The sequence below is a fragment of the Hemiscyllium ocellatum genome, chromosome 10 (genome assembly GCF_020745735.1).
Source record: "Hemiscyllium ocellatum isolate sHemOce1 chromosome 10, sHemOce1.pat.X.cur, whole genome shotgun sequence".
Taxonomy (NCBI): domain Eukaryota; kingdom Metazoa; phylum Chordata; class Chondrichthyes; order Orectolobiformes; family Hemiscylliidae; genus Hemiscyllium; species Hemiscyllium ocellatum.
The window spans coordinates 98,041,318-98,061,549 of record NC_083410.1 but is presented as its reverse complement, the minus strand read 5'-3'; the positions used below and the strand labels follow the sequence as shown (position 1 = coordinate 98,061,549).

The following is a 20,232-nucleotide window of genomic DNA, read 5'->3' as shown; positions in this document are numbered from 1 at the left end:
AGCAAGAAATTGAAGCATAAGTGAGTGACTCATGTCAAAAAATGTACATAAGCGATAGAAAGAGCCTCCAATAATTAGCACCTACAGACATAACATTGAAAGCGCTGAGGCAACATCCTGGAATTCCATCCATAATGGCATTGTGGGTCTACCCACTGCACATGGACTGCAGCGGTTCAAGAAGGCAGCTCACCACCACCTTCTCAAGGGCAACTAGGGATGGGCAATAAATGCTGGCCAGCCAACAATGACCACATCCCACAAATGAATGATTAAAAAAGTAGAAACCACAGTTTAAGTAGATTAGATAATCAACTAAAGGGCATGGAGTGCTGACATGATTGAACTAAAAGTCAAATTCAGCATGGTCATAGTGGCAGCTAATAAAATTGAGTTCAAACAGATAGGTGAGTCAAAACAAAGGGAGAGGAAAGTGATTTGATACTTGGAGAGAATTTGGAATTTGTTCTAAGATGTTGGGTTAGGGTTTACCATCTCTGTTGCAAAGTTAAGTTTGTACAGAAAACAATACTTGCAGTTGGTATTTAGAAGCTTAAGGCAAGATTAATAGCTAGGGGGTTCGATCAGATAGTGGGTAATACAGAGTTAGAGTGGACTCTCCCACTGCTAGAAAAGTGATCTTCAATATGTTTTGGCCTACATATTCAGGGGAGTGTAGGCCAATAAGTATGAAGGGGTCTTTATCTGGAAATGAATCATTTAAAGAGGGAAATGTTACTGAAACCACGTACAGAGACAGCAGAAGGAGAAGGAAAGCTGTAGAGATTAAACAGATGTGCCTTGGCCTGAATCCAGGGTGTGGTAATGTTTGGGAAGATCTACTTTACTGAAAATAGTGTCATGCACAACATGGAGAGATGCATTTAATTATTTTATTGCTCTCCTCGTCTGTCTGTAAGCAGAGGTTGTTTTACATTCTCCTTATTTTTATTTATTTTCCTTTGCGAAATAGGCCAAGGTTCACAACCCTCTGGGCTGAATCTCATGTTATTTTTGGCTAATTTCAAGTTGTGTCAAGTTTCTTGGAGGCTGTTTTGCCACGAGACCGAATGACTCTCTCATCATTTCTTACCAAACCAGTCACATTAATCCTCTGCATCTGTCAAGTCCCATCTTACCATGTGTTGCTCCTGGAACAATTTGGCGCTCAACAGAAAGCCGCCGAAAGACCAGCATTCCTTGCAGCTGTGCCATTGTCAAAAGGCCACTGTGCATCTGGACGAGCACCAGAATTTTGAATCTACCTGGCTCACTCATGGGCATTTCCGGAACATGTCGGAAAATGTGAAAATGGTGCCAGTTTTCTGACAGTCTGGAACCTGGTTGGAAAATGCAACTAGTTGTTCTGAACGATGAGAAATGCCTCATGTGATTCTTCCAGATTCCTCACCATAGCCCGCAATGTTCAGGGCTCTATAAAATTCCATCCTGTGTGATTAATGCGATTAGAGTAGAATTTTAAATTGGGAGTGAGTCTTGTGGGGTTTTAACTCCATTGGTTTAGAGATCAAGAGACATTGATTTAGTATAACTTCAAATTAACAGCCCCATTTAGAAGCTACTATCCCCATCTTGGATAATTGTATAGGTCATCACAGAAACATGATGCTCTATTTAAAGAAACATATTACCAAGCTTAATTAGTAAGCCTTGCAAATGCAAGCTAGACTAGATGTTAGTTTGGTTTGCTGAAGTTAAGTATTTTGATAAAACACTCCAAGCTAGAGAATGGTTGAAAGAAAAATAAAACAGAAAATCTACAGCTAAATAATGAACAGTTTGGGTCACTGAAGGACATGAACCTAAGAACATGAAGCTTTAGTGATGCTTCACATGTTAACCTTCCTCTTTGGTGTACGATTCTAGCTGGTCTCACAATATTTCTTACATGTGAAACTGGGGAAATGTTGCCCTTTAGCTTGGGTAATAAAGTCGACTCATACAGCATGGAAACAGATCATTCGGTCCAATCAATCCGTGCCGACCATAATCCCAAATTAAACTTGCCCCACTTGCCTGCACTTGGCCCATATCCCTCCAAACACTTCTTATTCATGAACTTCGCCAAATATCTTTTCAATATTGTAACTGTACCGGCCTCCATCACTTCCTCTGGATGTTCATTCCACACGCGAAACACTCTCTGTGTAAAGAAATTGCCCCTCATGTCTTTTTTACATCTCCTCTCACCTTAAAACTATGCCCCCTAGTCTTGAAATTTCCCACCTGAGGGAAATGACACATGCCATTCACCTTATCTATATCCCTCATGATTTCGCAAATCTCTATAAGGTCACTCCTCAACCTCTCACATCCCTGTGAAAAGAGTCCCAATCTATCCAGCCTCCCCTTATACTTCAGATCTTTCATTCCCAGCAACATCCTGATAAATCTTTTCTGAGCTCTCTCCAGTTTAATAATTTCCTTCCTATAACAGAGAAATCAGAACTGGATACAATACTCCAGGAGTGGCCTTACCAACATCCTGTACAACCTTAACATAATGTCCCAACGCCTACCCTCAAAAATCTATAGACAAAAATGAGTTGTTCAATGTACTTTAGCTGCTGAAAAAGGGCACTTGTGGTGGAAATGGATCTGGAGATTGTATTTGGGAAACAGCTGAAGTTATATCCTGTACAATGTGAGCACTGAAAATATTGAATGTTATTCAGATAGTCATTCTGTAATATCTACATTATTCCACAATGAAAGTGTGAAAGGGAAAAGGTAGTGCTTCGATCTTGTCAGGTTGAACTAAATGTTGGGACAAAAGGAAATCTCAAAAATTAAATGGATTGAATCAAGGAAGAAATTTCCAGATTGTTTGACTAAATGAAATACAGTTAGGAAAGTTTGTTAGGGTCATGGGAGGAGGGCCACCTCTTTGTCCAGAATGTTGGGTTACCAAGTTTTGTAAAAATGTGATACAAATGAAGTTTACGTTTTAGTAGCAAGACAAGGACATCTGTTGATTGCATAGATATCTTTAATAAATCTGTTCAGAAATGTAATAAAATACCTCTGGAACAAGTGGGAATCAAACCTAAACCATGATTATATATCAATTGTGTGTTAATTGAATTCAGGTTTTGGTTGGGGACTCATCTGTACTCAATATACGTAGATGGTAGTGTCCTTACCTCCAAACCAGGAAGCCTAGGTTCAGTCCCACCAGCTTCAGAGGTATTAACATCTCTGAATCGGGCGATCTTAAAAATATCTCAATCAGCAGGCAGTAAAAGGAGTCCTTGTTGGAGGTACCCAACACACAACCTGTAAATGAAGGTTTTTGCAGACAAAATTACATTCCTGACTCCTATCCTTCAATACTATCTGAGTTCTAACAGATACGTGATAAAGAGAGAGCAAGGCATTGGCTATCTGAGGGTCAGTTAAACACTTATTATGTTGCTTTTCAACATTATATCACTAGGATAAATTAGGGACTGGTGCATTTTAGGGACTCTGAGGGAGAGTCAATGAAAGGCAATTCCTGTTGGGCTTTGTGACATTCTCCAAACAACTTCTGAAAATGTACATTGTTAGCTTCTTCTAAGCAGTAATTCTGACTGCTGCACCTCCTCTCTCATTAATCTTCCTAATCAGCACACCAACCGTGGTTCATCTTGATGTCCCACTCCACCTGCCAATCACAGAGACCATCTTTTTCCAACTCTTGATCCGACTCTTGTCTTTTTGTTGCTTAAACACTTTGTCACCTTCCAAATGTGACCATTCCAATGATTTCCTGGTCAAATTTCATTCTCCTCTCTTAAAACCCAAAACATTGTGGCCCATACCCTTAATCAGCAGCAAGGTGAACAGATTTCTACTTCCAAGGTTGATGCATAGAGACAGGAAACATCTCACCTCAGCCTTGGGAGAAATAGCTTCTCACAGCCTCCTCACCATCCAAGGCCCCGAACACTATTTTCAACAGAAAAATATGATTTACATGTACTTCTTTCGATTTATCATCCTGTATTTGCTGCTGACAATGTGGTCATCTCTACACCGGGAAGGCAAAATGCAGATTGGCTGATGCTTTGTGGAATCCCTTCATTATGTTTACAGCTTATGCTTCCAATGGCCTAATATTTTAATTCTCCAATTGGGCTTACCATACACTTTGAGTGCACCTTACCTTTCAAGCTAATGCTTTACAGCATTCTAGACTTGATATTGAGGTCAACAATTTCAGACCATCAACTCCATCACGTATTTTGTTTGCTTCTCTCTGCGTGTTTCAATTTTTTAATTTTTCAGTTAGCAGCTCACTTGTTCAGACACAACTGTTTCTTTTCTTGCTCTATCCCCTCTCTTTTTGGTTCTGTATGATGAACATTTGTGTCATTTCACTGTCTCCAGGCTCTGACCCTACAGTGGACCTTTTCTTCATCCTTGCCTCACACACATCTTGCTCAAAACCTATCGCATCTCAAAAAGTTTCTTACCATTCTGGTGAAAGGCCACAGATATAAAACATTTTAACTGCTTCTCTCTCGGCTAACCTGCTGAGTTTGTTTTGTGATTTTTCCAGTTTTATGTAAGGACACTTAAAGCGTTTGAGTCACTTTTTATGCATATTCGCGTCTCTTAACAATTGAAAATCTCACACAGCAAGCAGCAGAACTTGATCCAGCCAAAAAGAGGACCTTATTTGAAGTGAGCACTCAAATAGCCCTGCTGCATTGGGGTTTCCCATGTGTGTGAATCCTATCCCGAACTCCTAGTGAAATTAAGATCTGTTTGAAGGATCCTGGTGCCACATAGCTAAGGCTCAAAGTTTTTACGGCTTCTTGAAAATCGGAAGTCCCAAGTCCCTCATTCATCATCCAGTCCTTATTGAGACTTTAATTCAAAACTCTGATCCTTATAAACCACCTCCTGGCCTACCCTCTACCTAGCTCAGTAATCTCCCATCGGAACATAGAAGTTAGGAGTAGGCCATTTGAACATTCAAGCAGGTTCCATCATGCAGTGCGATCATGCTGATGCTGTTGTGGTCTCAGCTCAGCTTTCTCTTGCACCCCCTAAGCCCTGGATCCCCTGTCAATCTAAACACCTATCTAACTTGACCTTGAATAATTTCAAAGACTGAGCCTCTACCAACTTCTGGGAAAGGGAATTCCATACTCAAACAACTGTTTGAAAGATAATAAAAATTCTCATCTCTGTTTTATTCTTAAAATACGTCCCCTCATTTTGGACTTCACTTTAAAGAAGAAACATCATCTGGGCATCGGCACTGCCTTATCTCCTCACAATTTTATCTACTTCATTATAAATACCGCTCGTTCTCTTTTTCTAAAAAAAAGCTCCTGTTCAGAGATGTTATTACACGCCTCTGGAGCAGGTGGGACTTGAACCTGGGCCTTCCAATCCAAGGTAGGGACACTACCACTGCAACCCCTCATTCTTCCAAATTCCAATAAATTATGGGTTTCAGCTGTTAAAACTTTTCTGCTTAAAATAAGCCTGACCTCATAAAAGGTATTGAAAAATGTTGAGAGTTAGGTTGCAAAAGCACAGTCATTGTTCTCTGGTTAGAGTACTGCTTTGGATGGTCCTTCATTTATTCATTCATGGGATAAGGGAGTCACTGACTTGGCCAGCATTTATTGCCCATCCAGAAGGCAGTTAAAAGTCAACTACATTGCTGTCTCGAGTCACTTGCAGGTCAGACCAGGTAAGGATGGCAGTTTCCTTCCCTAAAGGGCATCAATGAATCAGATTGGTTTTTCCAAGTGCTTCTTAATTCCAGATTTTTTATTGAATTCAAAGTTCCACTATTTGCCGTGGCAGGATTCCAGCCTGGGTCCTCAGAACATTCCCATGTTCTCTGCATTGGCAGTCCAGCGATAATACCGTTTGGCTGTCACGTTCCCTATCAATACAGTCAAACACATTTGCAGTGTTCGGGTCTGAAGCATGAAACCTTGGGCTATCCTGAAAAATCTCTATGAGCTTTCTAGCTTCAGCTAAGAGCAAAGGCAGAATGGGCAGGCTTCAGGGTTACAGGATTCCTCAGTTAAACAAGAGACTGCGTTTACAACTGCTTCCTTCTTAGTACCATAGAGCAGATGCGATTGTGCCTGCTTTCTTCATTTCCCACCTTTGCATTAGTTTCCATGGTCCACTCTGCTGGAATTTCCACCTCTCATGACTTTGCGTTCTGTGTGGCCCAAATGCCGCTCTGCATGGTCAGCACAGTCATATGACAAGTTTACACAAGTTCAGCTAATCCAGAATCACCAACACAGAACTTCAATTTATTCCAGCCATTGTACAACAGGATTTGTTCTACAGGTCTGAGAATGACTGACAGCTTCCATACAACAGGAGATCAAAGTCATTGAATTTGACACAACACTGTTTCACTGTATTTTGAGCACCCCTTTAAAAGCTCTTTCTTTGATTAAGCTTTATCTGAAAAACTCGTTTGCACTTGGCAATTGTAGCTTTCTTAATAGCACCTCTCTGACATGACTGGCCCATTCTTTAGCTGCATTAAAAAGGTGTCATATAAATGCAAGTTGTTTTTGTATGAATGAATGGGGTGTCTGATTGGCATGGATGAATTGGACCTAAGGGTCTGTTTCTGAGTTGTATGACTCTAAAATAACAATACTCACATTACTGGCACAGTGAAGGGAGCCAATCAGAATGCAAATATTTTTGAGAATGGGAACAATATTATTCAATGATCCTTTGATGTGACACATGAACTGCAAATCTTTGATGCTGATACCAAGAACTGCTGTCACATATTCTCTTCAGTAACTGACAATTATTATCAAGATAGACAGTTAGAAATAACTTGCAAATGGACTTTAACAGTAGGTAAAACAATATCACTGGTTTAATACATTATCTTTAATAAATGTCAGAAAAGGGAACATATATAACTGGGATCAATTTTCAACATGACTTCTTAATATAGGCTGACTCAAACCAAAGAAATGAAGGGAGCAGACACATCTGCTTCAAAGAACCTGGGTGGCATTTCTTAATGAGTCATTAAAAAGCACTTGCTATGAGCTCAACAGGAAGCTATCATTAAGCAAGGATTTTGGGTAAGCCGTTTACACAGAGTCATCGGGAAGGCTGAATTGTACATTCTTTTGGCTAAGTCCAACTTGTGTCAGGTTTCTACGGAGGGCTTCTCATCGTGAGACTGAGTGCATTTTCTCACTGCATTTTAATCCAACCCACCTCATTAATTAGCCACCATGCTGCTGTGGAGATGCTCACATTGATTTCCAATCCTGCCTTACCACAGGCCACTCTGACGCAAACTCCCCAGTCAGTGGGTTGCCACTGATACACTAACATCCCTGCGCCATCTTTAAATGGCTGCCATGTCCCTGGATGAGCACTGGTATTCCAAGACTGTTCTACTCGGTCAAGGATGGACATGTTAGAGAAGGGGGAAGATGGCGCCACAATTCTCTGACAGGGACCTGGAGGACAGGGTAGTCCAGAGGAGTAGAGTTCCCTTTCTTGGAGGGTAGGAGGCTAGCAGACTGGTCTGAGGTTGCCAACCAGGTCAGTGCTGACCCCAGGGGGGCAGAGAAACGGTCACCAGTGCATAAAGAAGGTCAACAACCTTCACCACTTGGTCAGGGCAAGTTCCACGCTCTTCTGTTTGCAGCTTCACTCTTGCTCCGTGCCTGCTAATGTACTCATCTCCCACAAAGACTTATGCTCCACTGTACATCTCACCACCTGTCCCCCACTGTCACCAGCACTGACCGCTGTTCCCACCTGCGGTCACCTCACTCATTCGCTTCCTTTTTCTCACAGCAGGAACAGGCAGCTCCGAACAGGCAAACTGAGCCTGTGCAGCAGGTGGGAGTGGGGGGGAGGTACCTGACACTTCTACAGGAATGCACAGACATGCACATTGCTCGAAATGAGGGTTCCTACAGCCGCTCTCCCATTAACCCCCTCTGCTGGCACTCCTCATCATTGCACACCATGCCTAACCACTGGTTTCCTTTAGCTTTTGTCTTTTGTACATGGTGAAGGAGACAACTCTGCTGTCAGGTGTATTATGGCATGCTATAAAAGCTCAGATGCTGAATCTGTTTCTCCATTTATAGTCATAAAGTCACAGCACTGAAACGGATCCTTCGGTCTAACTAATCTAGTCTAATTTGCCAGCACTAGGCCCATATCCTTCTAAACCCTTTCTATTCATATACCCATCCAGATGTCTTTTAAATGCTGCAATTGTACCAGCCTCCACCACTTCCTCTGGCAGCTCATTCCATACACGTACCATCCTCTGCGTGAAAAAGTTGCCACTCATGTCCCTTTTATATCTTTCCCCTCTCACCCTAAACCTAAGTCCTCTAGTTCTGTACCCCCCCTCCTCCCCCAAAGGAAAATACTTTGTCTATTTATCCTATCTATGCCTCGTGATTTTATAAACCCCTATAATGTCACCCCTCAGCATCAACGCTCCAGGGAAAACAGCCCCACCCTATTCAGCCTCTCTCTGTAGCTCAAATCCTCCAACACTGGCAACATCCTTATAAAGCTTTTCTGAACCCTTTCAAGTTTCACAACATCCTTCCTTCTTGAGCTTCTTGTATCACTTGCCTCAGAAAATTACTTCCGCCTTGGGATTCCCTCAGGGTTTCAGGCCCACTGTCAAGGAAAGGCCACCAGCATTCTCAAAGATCCATCCCACCCTGGCAATGCTTTTCTCCAACTTCTACCACTGGGGAGAAGGTACAGAAGCCTGAACACACCAGCTGGTTTCAAAACAGTTTCTACCCTGCTGTTGTTAGAATACTGAATAGACTCACAAACTCTTACATTCACCTGTACCTGTGTTTCTGTTTTTGCCACTGTTTACCTATTGTTTACTTAATAATAGGTAAACAGTGATCTGCCTGTATTGCTCGCAAGACAAAGCTTTACACTGTGCCTCGGTACACATGACAATAAATTCAATTCAATAATTTAAGTAGACACTTCAGTACAGCACCAAGAGTTTAGTATTTCATTCTACATATAACATTTTACAGATGAGAAAATGCACCGTCGTTGTTTTGATATTTCCTTGGTATTCTAGTCAATCTTGATCCCTCAACTAACATTGTCAAGACAGATTAAATAATCACTTATCTTCTTCCTGTTTAAGGGACAATACTGCAAACAAATTGGCTCCAGTATTTGCCATGGTTAACTATCTTTCAAAATAATTAATTGACTTCAATATTTGGGATGTCAACAGGTTTAAAGGAATTAAGGGATACGGGGAGAGTGCAGGTAAGTGGCGTTGAAAGGCCCATTACCCGTGATTGAGTGGCAGATTGGACAAGATGGGCCGAATGGCCTTACTTCCACTCCTGTGTCTTATGGTCTTATAGGTTGTGAAAAGTGGTGTTCTTTCCTACACAGCCAAAACAGGAGCCTTTTTGATCTTCTGAGCACTTTTTGAACGTATGCAAAGTTGCTTGAAATTTTCAGAGAGTGTACACAACATACAATCACTAAATGGTTTTTGTTTTTATTGCTGGAAGAGTTGCTTTGTTAACATATGTAAATGTGTGGAGCATAATTGATGGCGAATTTTTCCCAGAGTGGAAGTATCACTCTGGATGTCTTATCACCCCCTATCACTAGGGGGTGTGGGTTTAAAGTGAGAAAGGGTATTTTTAAAGGAGACATGTGAGGCAGTGTTTTATTTACATTGTATGTGCCTGGAACACACTGCCAGGGGAGGTTTTAGAAGCAGATACAATAGCAACATTTCAGAGGCATTTAGGCAGACACATGAACAAGCAGAGAATAGAGGCACATGGACCATGTGCAGGCATTTGCAATTAATTTCGAATGGCATCATTGTTGGCACAGACATGGTGGACTGAAAGGTCTGTTCCTGTTCTATACTCTAATAAAATTATGACTTCTTCACAACACGCAGTCGGACTTCAGTAAGCCAGTTGTGTGCATGTGGCTGAATTACTTTCCAGAGAAATACTAGCTAATAATTTCTCAAAATGGCACCAAGAATGAACAGGAAATCAATGCAGCCACATTACCAGATCCACTGAAGGATTTACCAAAGTTTTAGCATCATGTTGCCCATGGCTGAACAAACAAAGGCATCCACTTCCCAGAACGACCGGCTGTTTCTTTAAACATATCCTCCATGGACTTTTATTTTTGTTTAACTGTTTTAGTGTAATACTTGCCTGGAAACTTTCTACTGATTAAGTTATGAAGAAATTTGTTGTGCTAAATGACTCCACGGCCCCAGTCGTCATATCTGGATAAGGGTGCACACAGAGGTGTGAGAAATACCAGTTCCACAAACTCAGCCTTTATAAACAGCCACCGGTGTTTCCTAGTTTCAGTCTAGGGTAATTGGGGGCCGTGGGGGGTGGGGCAGGATTACTGTGGCTGAACCGCCCACAGAACAAAGAGGAGCCTGCAGGTTCCGAAGGTCAGCTGGAAAGTGTGACTCAGGACTCAGCTTTATGTTCAAAGTTTAAAAACAATAAAAATTAAATGATAAGACACTCCTCCTGCTCTCACCCTTTCAATCTCCATGCCAGCCTATCACCCTGTACTGATCTCCCATGGCCCCATATAATCCACACATCAACCTATGCCTCACTATCCATTTTCTGAAGCCCCTAATGTCCCTTTGCCAAGTGGAAGTTCCCACTTCCACTCACCACGCTTTCCCCCATCACCCACCATGCCAACTTGTTGAGAACCTACACGGCAGAAAAAAGTACAGTTCTATTCCTAATGAATTCTGGGGCACAAATCTTCAATGCTGTGGTCTCTTCAGGAGCACTGTGTGGGGATCTGGTTGCCCTGTTATAGGAAGGATATTATTAAACTGGAGAGCGATCAAAAAAACATTACTGGAATGTTGTTGAGAATGGAGGGTTTGAGATATAAAAATAGACTGTTCAGGCTGGGATCTTTTTTTCACGGGAGCATAGGAGGTTGAGGGGTGTCATTGAGGTTTTTAAAGTCATGAGAACCTTAGATAAGGCGTATTTTCCTGAGAATCCCTACAGTGTGGAAACAGGCCATTTGGCCCAACTAGTCCGCACTGATCGAAACAGCATCCCACCCAACCCATCTCCCTACCTTATCCCTGCATTTCCCATGACTAACCTACATATCCCTGAACACTATCCGTAATTTAGCATGGTCAATCCACCTGACCTGCACATCTTTGGACTGTGGGAGGAAACCAGAGCGCCTGGAGGAAACCTGCACGGACATGGGGAGAACGTGCAAACTCTCACACAGAATGTTGCCTGAAAGTGGAGTTGAACCCAGGTTCCTGGCGCTGTGAGGCAGCAGTGCTAACCACTGAGTCACCATCCCATTCTCTAGAGTGGGGGATTTCAAGACTAGGGTTCATAATTTTAAGCTGAGAGGAGTAAGATTTTAAAAGGACAAGAGGGGCAACTATTTTACACTAAGTGATTTTGTGGAATGAACTGCTAGAGAAGAGGTTTAAAAAATCATGAGGGATGTGGATAGGGGAAATAGACAAGGTCTTTTCCCAGGAGTAGTGGAGTTCAGAACTAGAGGGCACAGGTTGACTGTGAGAGGGAAAGATTTAAAAGGGATCTAAGGATCAACTTTTTCACATAGAGGGTGGTGCGTGTATGGAATGACCTGCCAGAGGAAGTGGAGGAGACTGGGACAATTACAATATTTAAAAGGCATCTGGATGGGTATATGAATAGGAAGTGTTTAGAGGGATATGTGTCAAATGCTGACAAATGGGACTAGGTTAGTTTAAGCTATCTGGTCGGCATCGATGAGTTGGACCGAAGGTTTTGTTTCCGTGCCATACATCCCTATAACTCTATAAGTGATGGATTTGAGTACAGTTACAATGTTTAAAAGACATTTGGATAAATTCATGAATAGGAAAGATTTGGAGGGATATGAGCCAAGCGCAGACAGGTGAGACAATGGTCTGCATGGACTGGTCAGACTGAAGTGTCTTTTTCTGTGCTGTATGGCTCTATGACTTAAAAAGAAATCAGCTGTCACTCTATTGAGAAAAGAACTTCCATTCTCTCCAAGATGGTGACAAGGGGGATGGCAGTGTTCAGATCCTAAGCATGGGGCTTGGCTACTCATGGATGGGTCCAGCCACAGCCACACGGCTTCATCATTGCCTTGTCAGTTCAGTAGCTCGGTTAGTTTTTATTTGATTTTGGTTGCCCTGGAGCATCTTCCTGATGTCTTCCTGTGGGAGGCCGCGGCCCTCCGTATCTCCATCCCTGTTCCATCTCCGGTTTTCACACCAGAAGACGAGCCAGGACACCTTCGATCAACTCGGAGCCAGGAGCCGCCAGTCAATGTCCAACATTGGAGAAGGCTGCAGGACCCACGCAGCTCGCAGGCAACGGTTGTGGAAGCAATTGGCACTAGTGGCGGCAGAAAAAGGGCACATTACCAGGACTCTGGGGTTGTCGGATGATGGTGACCATCCGAGAGGGTGAAGTCTACAGAGAGAGAAAGACGAACCTTTGAAGCTGTTTCGGTGTTAGTGATCAATTTAAAATAAATGTATTCAGCGTTTTACCATTCATTCAGTAATCCAAGATGGTGGAAGAACTTGGTGACATTATCCACTTTTCACTGTACCCTGGGTACAAGTCATAATATTAAATAAATCTGATTTAATGTTTTTCAACAAGCTTTTTTTATTCTTGTGTTTGCTGCATATTCCTAACCGTCCTTGAACTGAATATCTCTCCAGGCCATTTCAAACAGTAATTAGAGTCAAAGGGAAACAGACAATAGAGGAACTATGAGAGACTGAAAGGGGGAAATCAAACAGTGTAATCACAAAGTACGTACCAACAGCTTGAGATGTAAACATACAATGATGTGATTGGTTACTACATGCAGTAGCTTGAATATGATTGGGTTATACTCCCCTGTGTCAGTTTGAATATGATTTGATGATACAGTCATGCACTCACAGATTAGGGTGCAGATGGGGTGAATAAACCTTTCGATTATAGGAAATTATTACCTGTCAGAATAGTCCATTGGAAGCTTGTTCTCTGTAAAAATAATATGAAATCTTTATGATTGCAACGACATTTGAACTGCAAGTCTTTTTGGGATATCTCTCCTGCGTACATGCATGAATACATATTTAACACTCATCATCCACTATTGGTTCAGATTTTTGGCCCTGGTCAGTCAGGCACTCAGTGTGACCAGGATCTGGGGAATAGTCCACAGCCAGTCCCACAGCTGGAAAATAGGATTAGAATAGTTAGTTTTGACTGGCATAGACTTGAAGACTTAGGGAACCATTCTCTATGCTTAGTCCTCCAAGACTTTACAACTGCAATTAGTCCTGGCTGTCCCCACCAAGAGGAGTGGGGATGAGCTCTCCAGTCAGTACTGGGGCACTTGAGCAGTAAACGTCCAAGGGGCTCATCAGAAGCAAAAAAGAAATAGCAAGTCTGGCAGCATCTTGGAGAGAAAGTAGAGTTAATGTTTCAAGTCCAATGGCCCTTCTTCAGAACAGTTGCTCAGGAGGCTGTTCGTGCAGTCTAGTAGAAAGTCTGGGGACGGGATTTTGCTATCCTATCAATATTATTGGTGCAAATAATATCCCATTACTACCAATAAGCAGCCACATCACTGTCTGTCTTGCCCCTTTCAGCCCAGGTAAGGGGCACTATCTTCTATAATAAGACAAAAGGAGAATGACATGGAAGTGCAAGAAAGAACTGTTTGTGGTGATATGGAAGCATTAGTGGTGATGAGGTGTCCCAGTTGAGCTAGTAGGGAGCACAGGTAGGGTTAGTGATATAGGAGAATGAGATGGGTGAGAACCATTGAGTTGAGATGCTACATGTCATGATGAGAGCAGTAGACCATGAGCCTTGGTGATGCTACTGCGCAGTGGCAGGGTTAGATTGAGTGTGAGAAAAGAGATGGTGCAACTTACCCTTGTAATAATTTTCTTCCTGCACTCTTGTGCATTTCACTGACCTGGGCTGCTCCAAGGGTCCGGGCTGGCTGTGTCTGGTGCTGTGCAGGAAAAAGGATGGCCCTTCCCTCCATCAGGAGCCTGCTGGACACACTTTCCTCATTCCTGAAGAAGGGCTCATGCCTGAAACGTCGATTCTCCTTCTCCTTGGATGCTGCCTGACCTGCTGCGCTTTTCCAGCAACACATTTTCAGCTCTGATCTCCATCAGCCAGTCCTCAGCACCTCTACATCCTTTTCTCTGAAGTGAGGTGCCACCTTTCTGTAACATTGTTCACAAATTGGCAGAGTAGTAGATTACGGAGGGCAGTTCCTGACCTGCGGCCTTTGAAATTTTGTGTAAATATGGCACCCATGATGTGAAGCCCAGGAGTCAGAGTACATAATTTGAGGGAAATTGTGAGAGAAAATATGCCGTGGACTTTGGCTAGAAATCCTCCACAAAACTCCCTGAAAATGATACTTTAGGTAAGAAATAGAAATATTCACCCCATGGAACTGTACTGACGAAACTGCTCCATACATCAGCGCAAAGAGATGATATATAAAATTTACGACAAGTTTTGAGTTGAATAATTCACAAATATATTACTGAAAAGTTGATTTTTATTACGTGCGACATACAATGTTTCAATTGTACAGAGTACAGGCAGTAAGCTAATAAAGTATAGTGGTATCTTGGAGTGGACCCAAAATATTACTGCCATACCAGTATACAAATTCTTAATACTGTTCTAAACTACATACAAAAATCACAAATGCCATATCATTAAAAAGGCAATCTACTCACATGTAAATTGTATGTAAGCAATTCCCAGGGTACAATTTGTTCCCATTATACGCAGTAGTATAACCTGTTGTTAAGACTGGTAACTGGCAATTTTTTACTCTGCACAAGTTAATGCAGAGAATGTGGTTCACCTGCATCACTACAACAGAGAATTTGGTTTACCAGTGGTCGTGAATATGCTATTGCATCATGTAATACCAGAGGCGTTTTCGAACAAGTACTGGAGCATGAAACCAGGACGTGATTTATGGCTTGGAATTGTGGAATGATACAGTGAAACTCAAAAGGACATCATTTGGAACCTTGACCCCTGCCAAAGGTATTTTGCCACTCCTCAACAGTCAGTTTCTAAAGGAACCCGGAACAATATCAAATGCAGCTCATATGAGAAGAGCACCTAGACTACGGTTTTGTCAACATCACAGCCACCAGCAACATCAGGACGGTCCTCACACTGAGGAATGCAGCATCTTACTGGTCCAGACAGCTGCATCTTCTAAGAGGGATGACTATGTCAACCAAATCAGCAACATCATTTTGAGTAAGCTATTTTCTGGAATTAAGAAAGACCAGGGGATTTAAATTCAAAAATTGAAATCAAGACACCAATGCAGTGGTTCTCAAGAGGCCGGAGAGACAGGAAAAACAAAACCCGAAAGATGTAATTCAGGGCTGGGATTGTTTACGCTGGCACATGCGGTCTCTGTGAAAAGTCTCATAGGTCCCAAGACTTCCCTCAGTTTAGAGTCTGGACTTAAACCATGTTGCATTTGGAGGTTTATCTTTGGTGCAATGACAAATCTACAGTTTAATAGATTAAAAAAAACTAAACACAGATTGCATTGACACTGTTCTTGGGCTGGATGTGGACTGGCCACTTCATGTCAATATAAATGCAATACAACACAGCACAGGAACAGACCCTCTGGTCCACCAAGCTTGCTAAACGTTATTTAGACCCACTAGGTATTGCCCTCTGTTTGCTTCTCGTTCATGTATTTATCAAGTTACGAAGTAAACATTGCTAACTTGCCTGCTTCCACCACCTCCACTGGCAGTGCATTCCAGGCACCCACCACCCTCTGGTGAAACATTTTCCTTGTATTTGTCCCCTCAACTTTCCCCCTCTCACCCTGAATCTGCGCCCTCCTGTAGTTGACTTTCCACCCTGGGGAAAAACTCTAACTGTCTACCTTATTTCTGCCTCCCATAATTTTGTAGACCTCTATCAGTTCGCCCTTCACAGTCTCTGCTTTTCCAGGGAAAATAATCTAAGTTTATCCAACGTCTCCTCATAACTAAAACCCTCCAGATGAGACAACATCCTGGTAAACCTTCTCTGCACCCTCTCCAAGGCATCCACATCCTTCTGGTAGTTGCTGACCAGAATTGCATGCAATATTTGAAATGTGGCCTAACTGAAGTTTTGTACTAAAGCTGAAACATAACTTGCCAACTTTTATATTTGATACCCCAGCTGATGAAGGCAAGTGTGCTCTCTTGACTGCCTTATCCACCTCAAGATATCTCCAGAGAAGATCAGTTTCCACCCCCACCCCATCCCACGTTGTTCAGTGGCTTTCTATTTCCCCTCAGCTTCAATTTGCTTCATTGTCTTTTCTTCAGATCTCCCCATCATTATTATAAATCCAAGATATAGAGACGAGAAACTGGCCAATGGGTGTTCCCTGCATTGTTTATAGCCATTCAGAAGGTTTTAATGCCAGAAATGCTTTCAAAGGGCACTCAGTTCAGGTAGCGTACAAACCTCTCCTAGCACAATAGGCTCCATTTTCTAACCCATGTGCCTGGGGACTGACTATTCTGTGGTCAGGTGAAAAGAACAGTTGGCAAGCTACAAGCCTTTTTATGCTGCCCAGTGACTTTCTGAAGGGGCATAGTCTGCTGGCATGCACAGAAGGGATAAGTCATCCTGACCCACAATTACTGGGTTTGGTGGGGGCACGGCTGACCCGCTGTCTCTCCAAGCAGAGGCTGTGCTTGCTGTGTGTGCCAACGTGCAGGGGCAATCGATCAGAAACGGGTGGCACTGAGGGATGATGGTCCTCAAAAGCACAGTGGCAAAGGATCCTTTGGACTGCAAAGATCTCCAGTGTGGGCCACTTTATTTTAAAGTACGTGTTTCGCTCACTTCCTCCCTGCACATAACCCTGCACTCAAAGGATCTAAACTTCAGGCAAGTCCTCCTACTCATTATTTGATAAAGTCCTGGCATCTCAGTTGTTACAGACTTGCACCCGCTCCTAATTTTCCTGCTGCCACCACTGGTACTAGAATTTACCCCTGGGCTGGTCAGGAACAGGTGCCGCTCAGGCTGGACAATTTACTGAAGAGACTCAGCTGCTGTTGAATGCCCCAGCAGAGAGGGCTTTGAAAAACTGCCCTGCGTTCTGATTCAAAGTGCCAGAACAGTGCCAGTGTCGCGCCAGTGTGAAGACTTCCAATTCCCATTCACCATCCTCAATGCTACTCCAGTGAGACCGTCAGCGTAATTCCAATCTGTTCGCAGTTTCGTGCGATTGAGCCACTGCCTAAAAAAATCATGTGATTGTTGGAGCCGGAGTGTCCAGTGAGGGAGAGCAACCCAATCCTGGACTGGATTCCAACACAAATCTCAGCGGGTTACAAAGCACTGCTCCGACAACAAGGACTTGAAAAACTGAAGTACTTCCGTGGCCTTTCACAAAATATTCCTGCAAAACCATCAAAGGACAGCTTGCCAAAGTGGGCCCTCAAAATTACAGATGCAAAATGCAAGGAGTGACAGAGATGCGATGCTCCACAGGGCATCAAGTGGATTAGTTACAAGGTAATCTCACTGTCATAAAAGCTAGCATGGAATGTTTAAGTGACAATTGAGTGCAGTGAAGATACAGTAATGTAAACACAACACTGTAGCAACTAAACACAAACACAGTTTAAAAAAAAATCAATATTTCTTTCCAAGCCTGCTCACCATCTGACAGCTCAGTTGAGAATGGGTGGTTGGATTTAATTGGTGATGAAATGGTGACTAAACCAAGAATTATACGGTCAGGTTTACCTTCAATATGACCAGGCCACTCCACATTCGCCCTTGCTATAATCCAATGTCTCTTCATTTCCCTTTTCTACTGCTTGCTGTCTCTCCCTCTCTTTCAACTTTCCATTGCCCACTTTTAACTATAACACTACAGCTCTTTCCTGCACTGGGAGGCCAGAACAATAACTTTTATTTAGTCCTCAATAAGGGGAGGGACGGATAATTCTCAGAAGTGCAACACTCACTATGTCGAGTATTCAGCTTCAATGAATAAGCTCTCCCCACTCAGACACCGTGCACGCTGGATACAGAGCACAATTCTAGTTCAACAGCATTCCTTAACCCCCACTACTTCACCATTTCCTACACCACCTGGATCTCTTCAAATTATTTCACAAAATTGTAGAATTACACAGGAGGGATGAGGTCATTCAGCCTGCACTAGCCCTTTGAAAGAGCTACCCAATTGGTCCCATTCCTCTCCTATTTGTCCTGTAAAATCTTTCCAGTTTCCTTGTCATCCAGTTTCTGCTGGATCTCTTTGCTTGACTCGATTAAACAGTCGATTCCAGATCAGAACAACTTGCTGAGTAATTTGTTGTGCCTTCATCTTGCCTCGGTGTCCTCTCACCAAGTTTAACTGTGGGGCCTGTTTACCAAACCGCTCTGCCTCTCGAACGTACTCTCTTCTCGTCAGCCCTTTGCATTCTCGAGCACCTCCCATCAATTTCCCCCTTTAACCTTTCCTACTCAAAAAAGAATGATTGCAGTGTCTCCAGCCCCTTCACAAAGTCAAACTCCCACATCCCTCGTAACCTTCCAGCAAATGTCTTCCACGCTCTCTTGGAGGCCTGGCCATCTTTATTAATGGGTGGTGCCTAGAACTGGCCGCATTATTTGCATTTGAAAAGATTGTGTGGGTTTGGACACTGATGAATATGCCTATGCAGTCCACATCACTGAATATTTGACTCGGAGGTGTTGCATCTCATTTGGAGCTGACTAAAAGGGCACAGATGGTGCTGCTGACCAGGAAACATTGCAGCAGTATATTACACAACAGTACAACAGCGGTGTTGTAAATGATTCGGACAAACAATTTCATTTATCAAGCAAATACCTGATGCTCAAAATAAAAAATAATTGATCAACATAGTGTGTGAATAATTAAAAAAAAACCTAAAAAAAAACCAACACTTGTTTCAATTACATGCCCAGATGTTTACAAGAATAATCATTTCTGGCTTAAAAAAATAACTTTAAAAAAAAATTTCAGTTAACCAGCAACTGCTACCAAATTAATGTCTCTGGGATCCACAGAAACACAGTCTTCCTATAAACATAAAACCATTTACGCAGCCTGTGCCCAAACTGATTTTATTCCCACTGTTTTAGTCTTTTAAGAGTAGGATGCAAATCATCCAGCTACTGTGACAGTTCTCACTGATGCATTGCATCTGACTGGACTTTGTCACGCACAGAGTGAATATCTGTTGCAATACAATGCAAAACCCCAATAACCAGCTGTGCCTTGGGCAAGGTGTTTTACACACACACACACACATACATACCCAGCTCCAAGAACATCAGCAATGGTTTACCTATGAAGGTTTACTGGGTTGTAAGAATACACATCCCTGGCATGCTACAAAAGTTAATTAAAATAAAGCTGAAACAACGTCCGAGATAGCAAAGGAGGGAATAGGCCTCATCATTTAAGATGTGACGCTGCATTCTTCCGAAGCCGCGTTGCTGTGCTCAAGGGCATTGCTGGGAAGGTCATTGTGAAGGCGCTTGTAGACAAAGTAAAACATCTGGGACTGAGGCCTACTATGCAACTCTGCCTTGATTTTCTGCGGGAAGGTATCAGGAGCCAACTGCTGCCAGGTGTCATTAATAAGGAGGAAGAGGCTGTAGTTCTCAGTGTCCTGAACTTGGAATTTGGCAGCACAGAGGTCACACAGCTCCTCTGTTGTCGTAAATGGTCTTACCAGTAAGGTCTTGGCTGTGCAGCCACTTGTCGTGTTGTTGAAGGCCACGCGCAGGTAGTTCTGTACAGATTGGGATAAAGGAGAAAAGAAAGGGAGTCGTTATTGAATGGCACTTTGTAGGTATAAGGCTGCAGCTTATCGAAAACTACATTTGATTACTTATAAACCACTTTGGATTTGATTGTAGCTACAAACTTCACAAGTGAAACACTATTAGCAAATGCCTTGAAGCATGAAAAGGCTGCTGTACAGGTTACCTGGTAGTCATCCGTATTGAGAATTGTCCCACTTCCACATCCAAATCCTTTGTGTCCAGTTAAACTATTTGATAACAAGTAGGTGGACTGTAGTAATCCAAGTTCCATTGG

At 42.7% G+C, this 20,232-nt stretch overlaps 1 protein-coding gene across 7 annotated transcripts in view; it reads right to left on the bottom strand.

Moving 5' to 3' along the window:
* Window positions 1-14,661: 14,661 nt before the first annotated feature.
* LOC132819871 (ras and Rab interactor 2-like) overlaps window positions 14,662-20,232 on the bottom strand; it is a 153,784-nt gene continuing 148,213 nt past the window's right edge. For all 7 annotated transcript variants that reach the window (XM_060831788.1, XM_060831787.1, XM_060831791.1 and 4 more), the window contains one exon: window positions 14,662-19,924. In XM_060831788.1, the coding sequence (XP_060687771.1) occupies window positions 19,589-19,924 (336 nt within the window). In that variant the 3' untranslated portion in view covers window positions 14,662-19,588. The remainder of the gene's footprint in view (window positions 19,925-20,232) is intronic.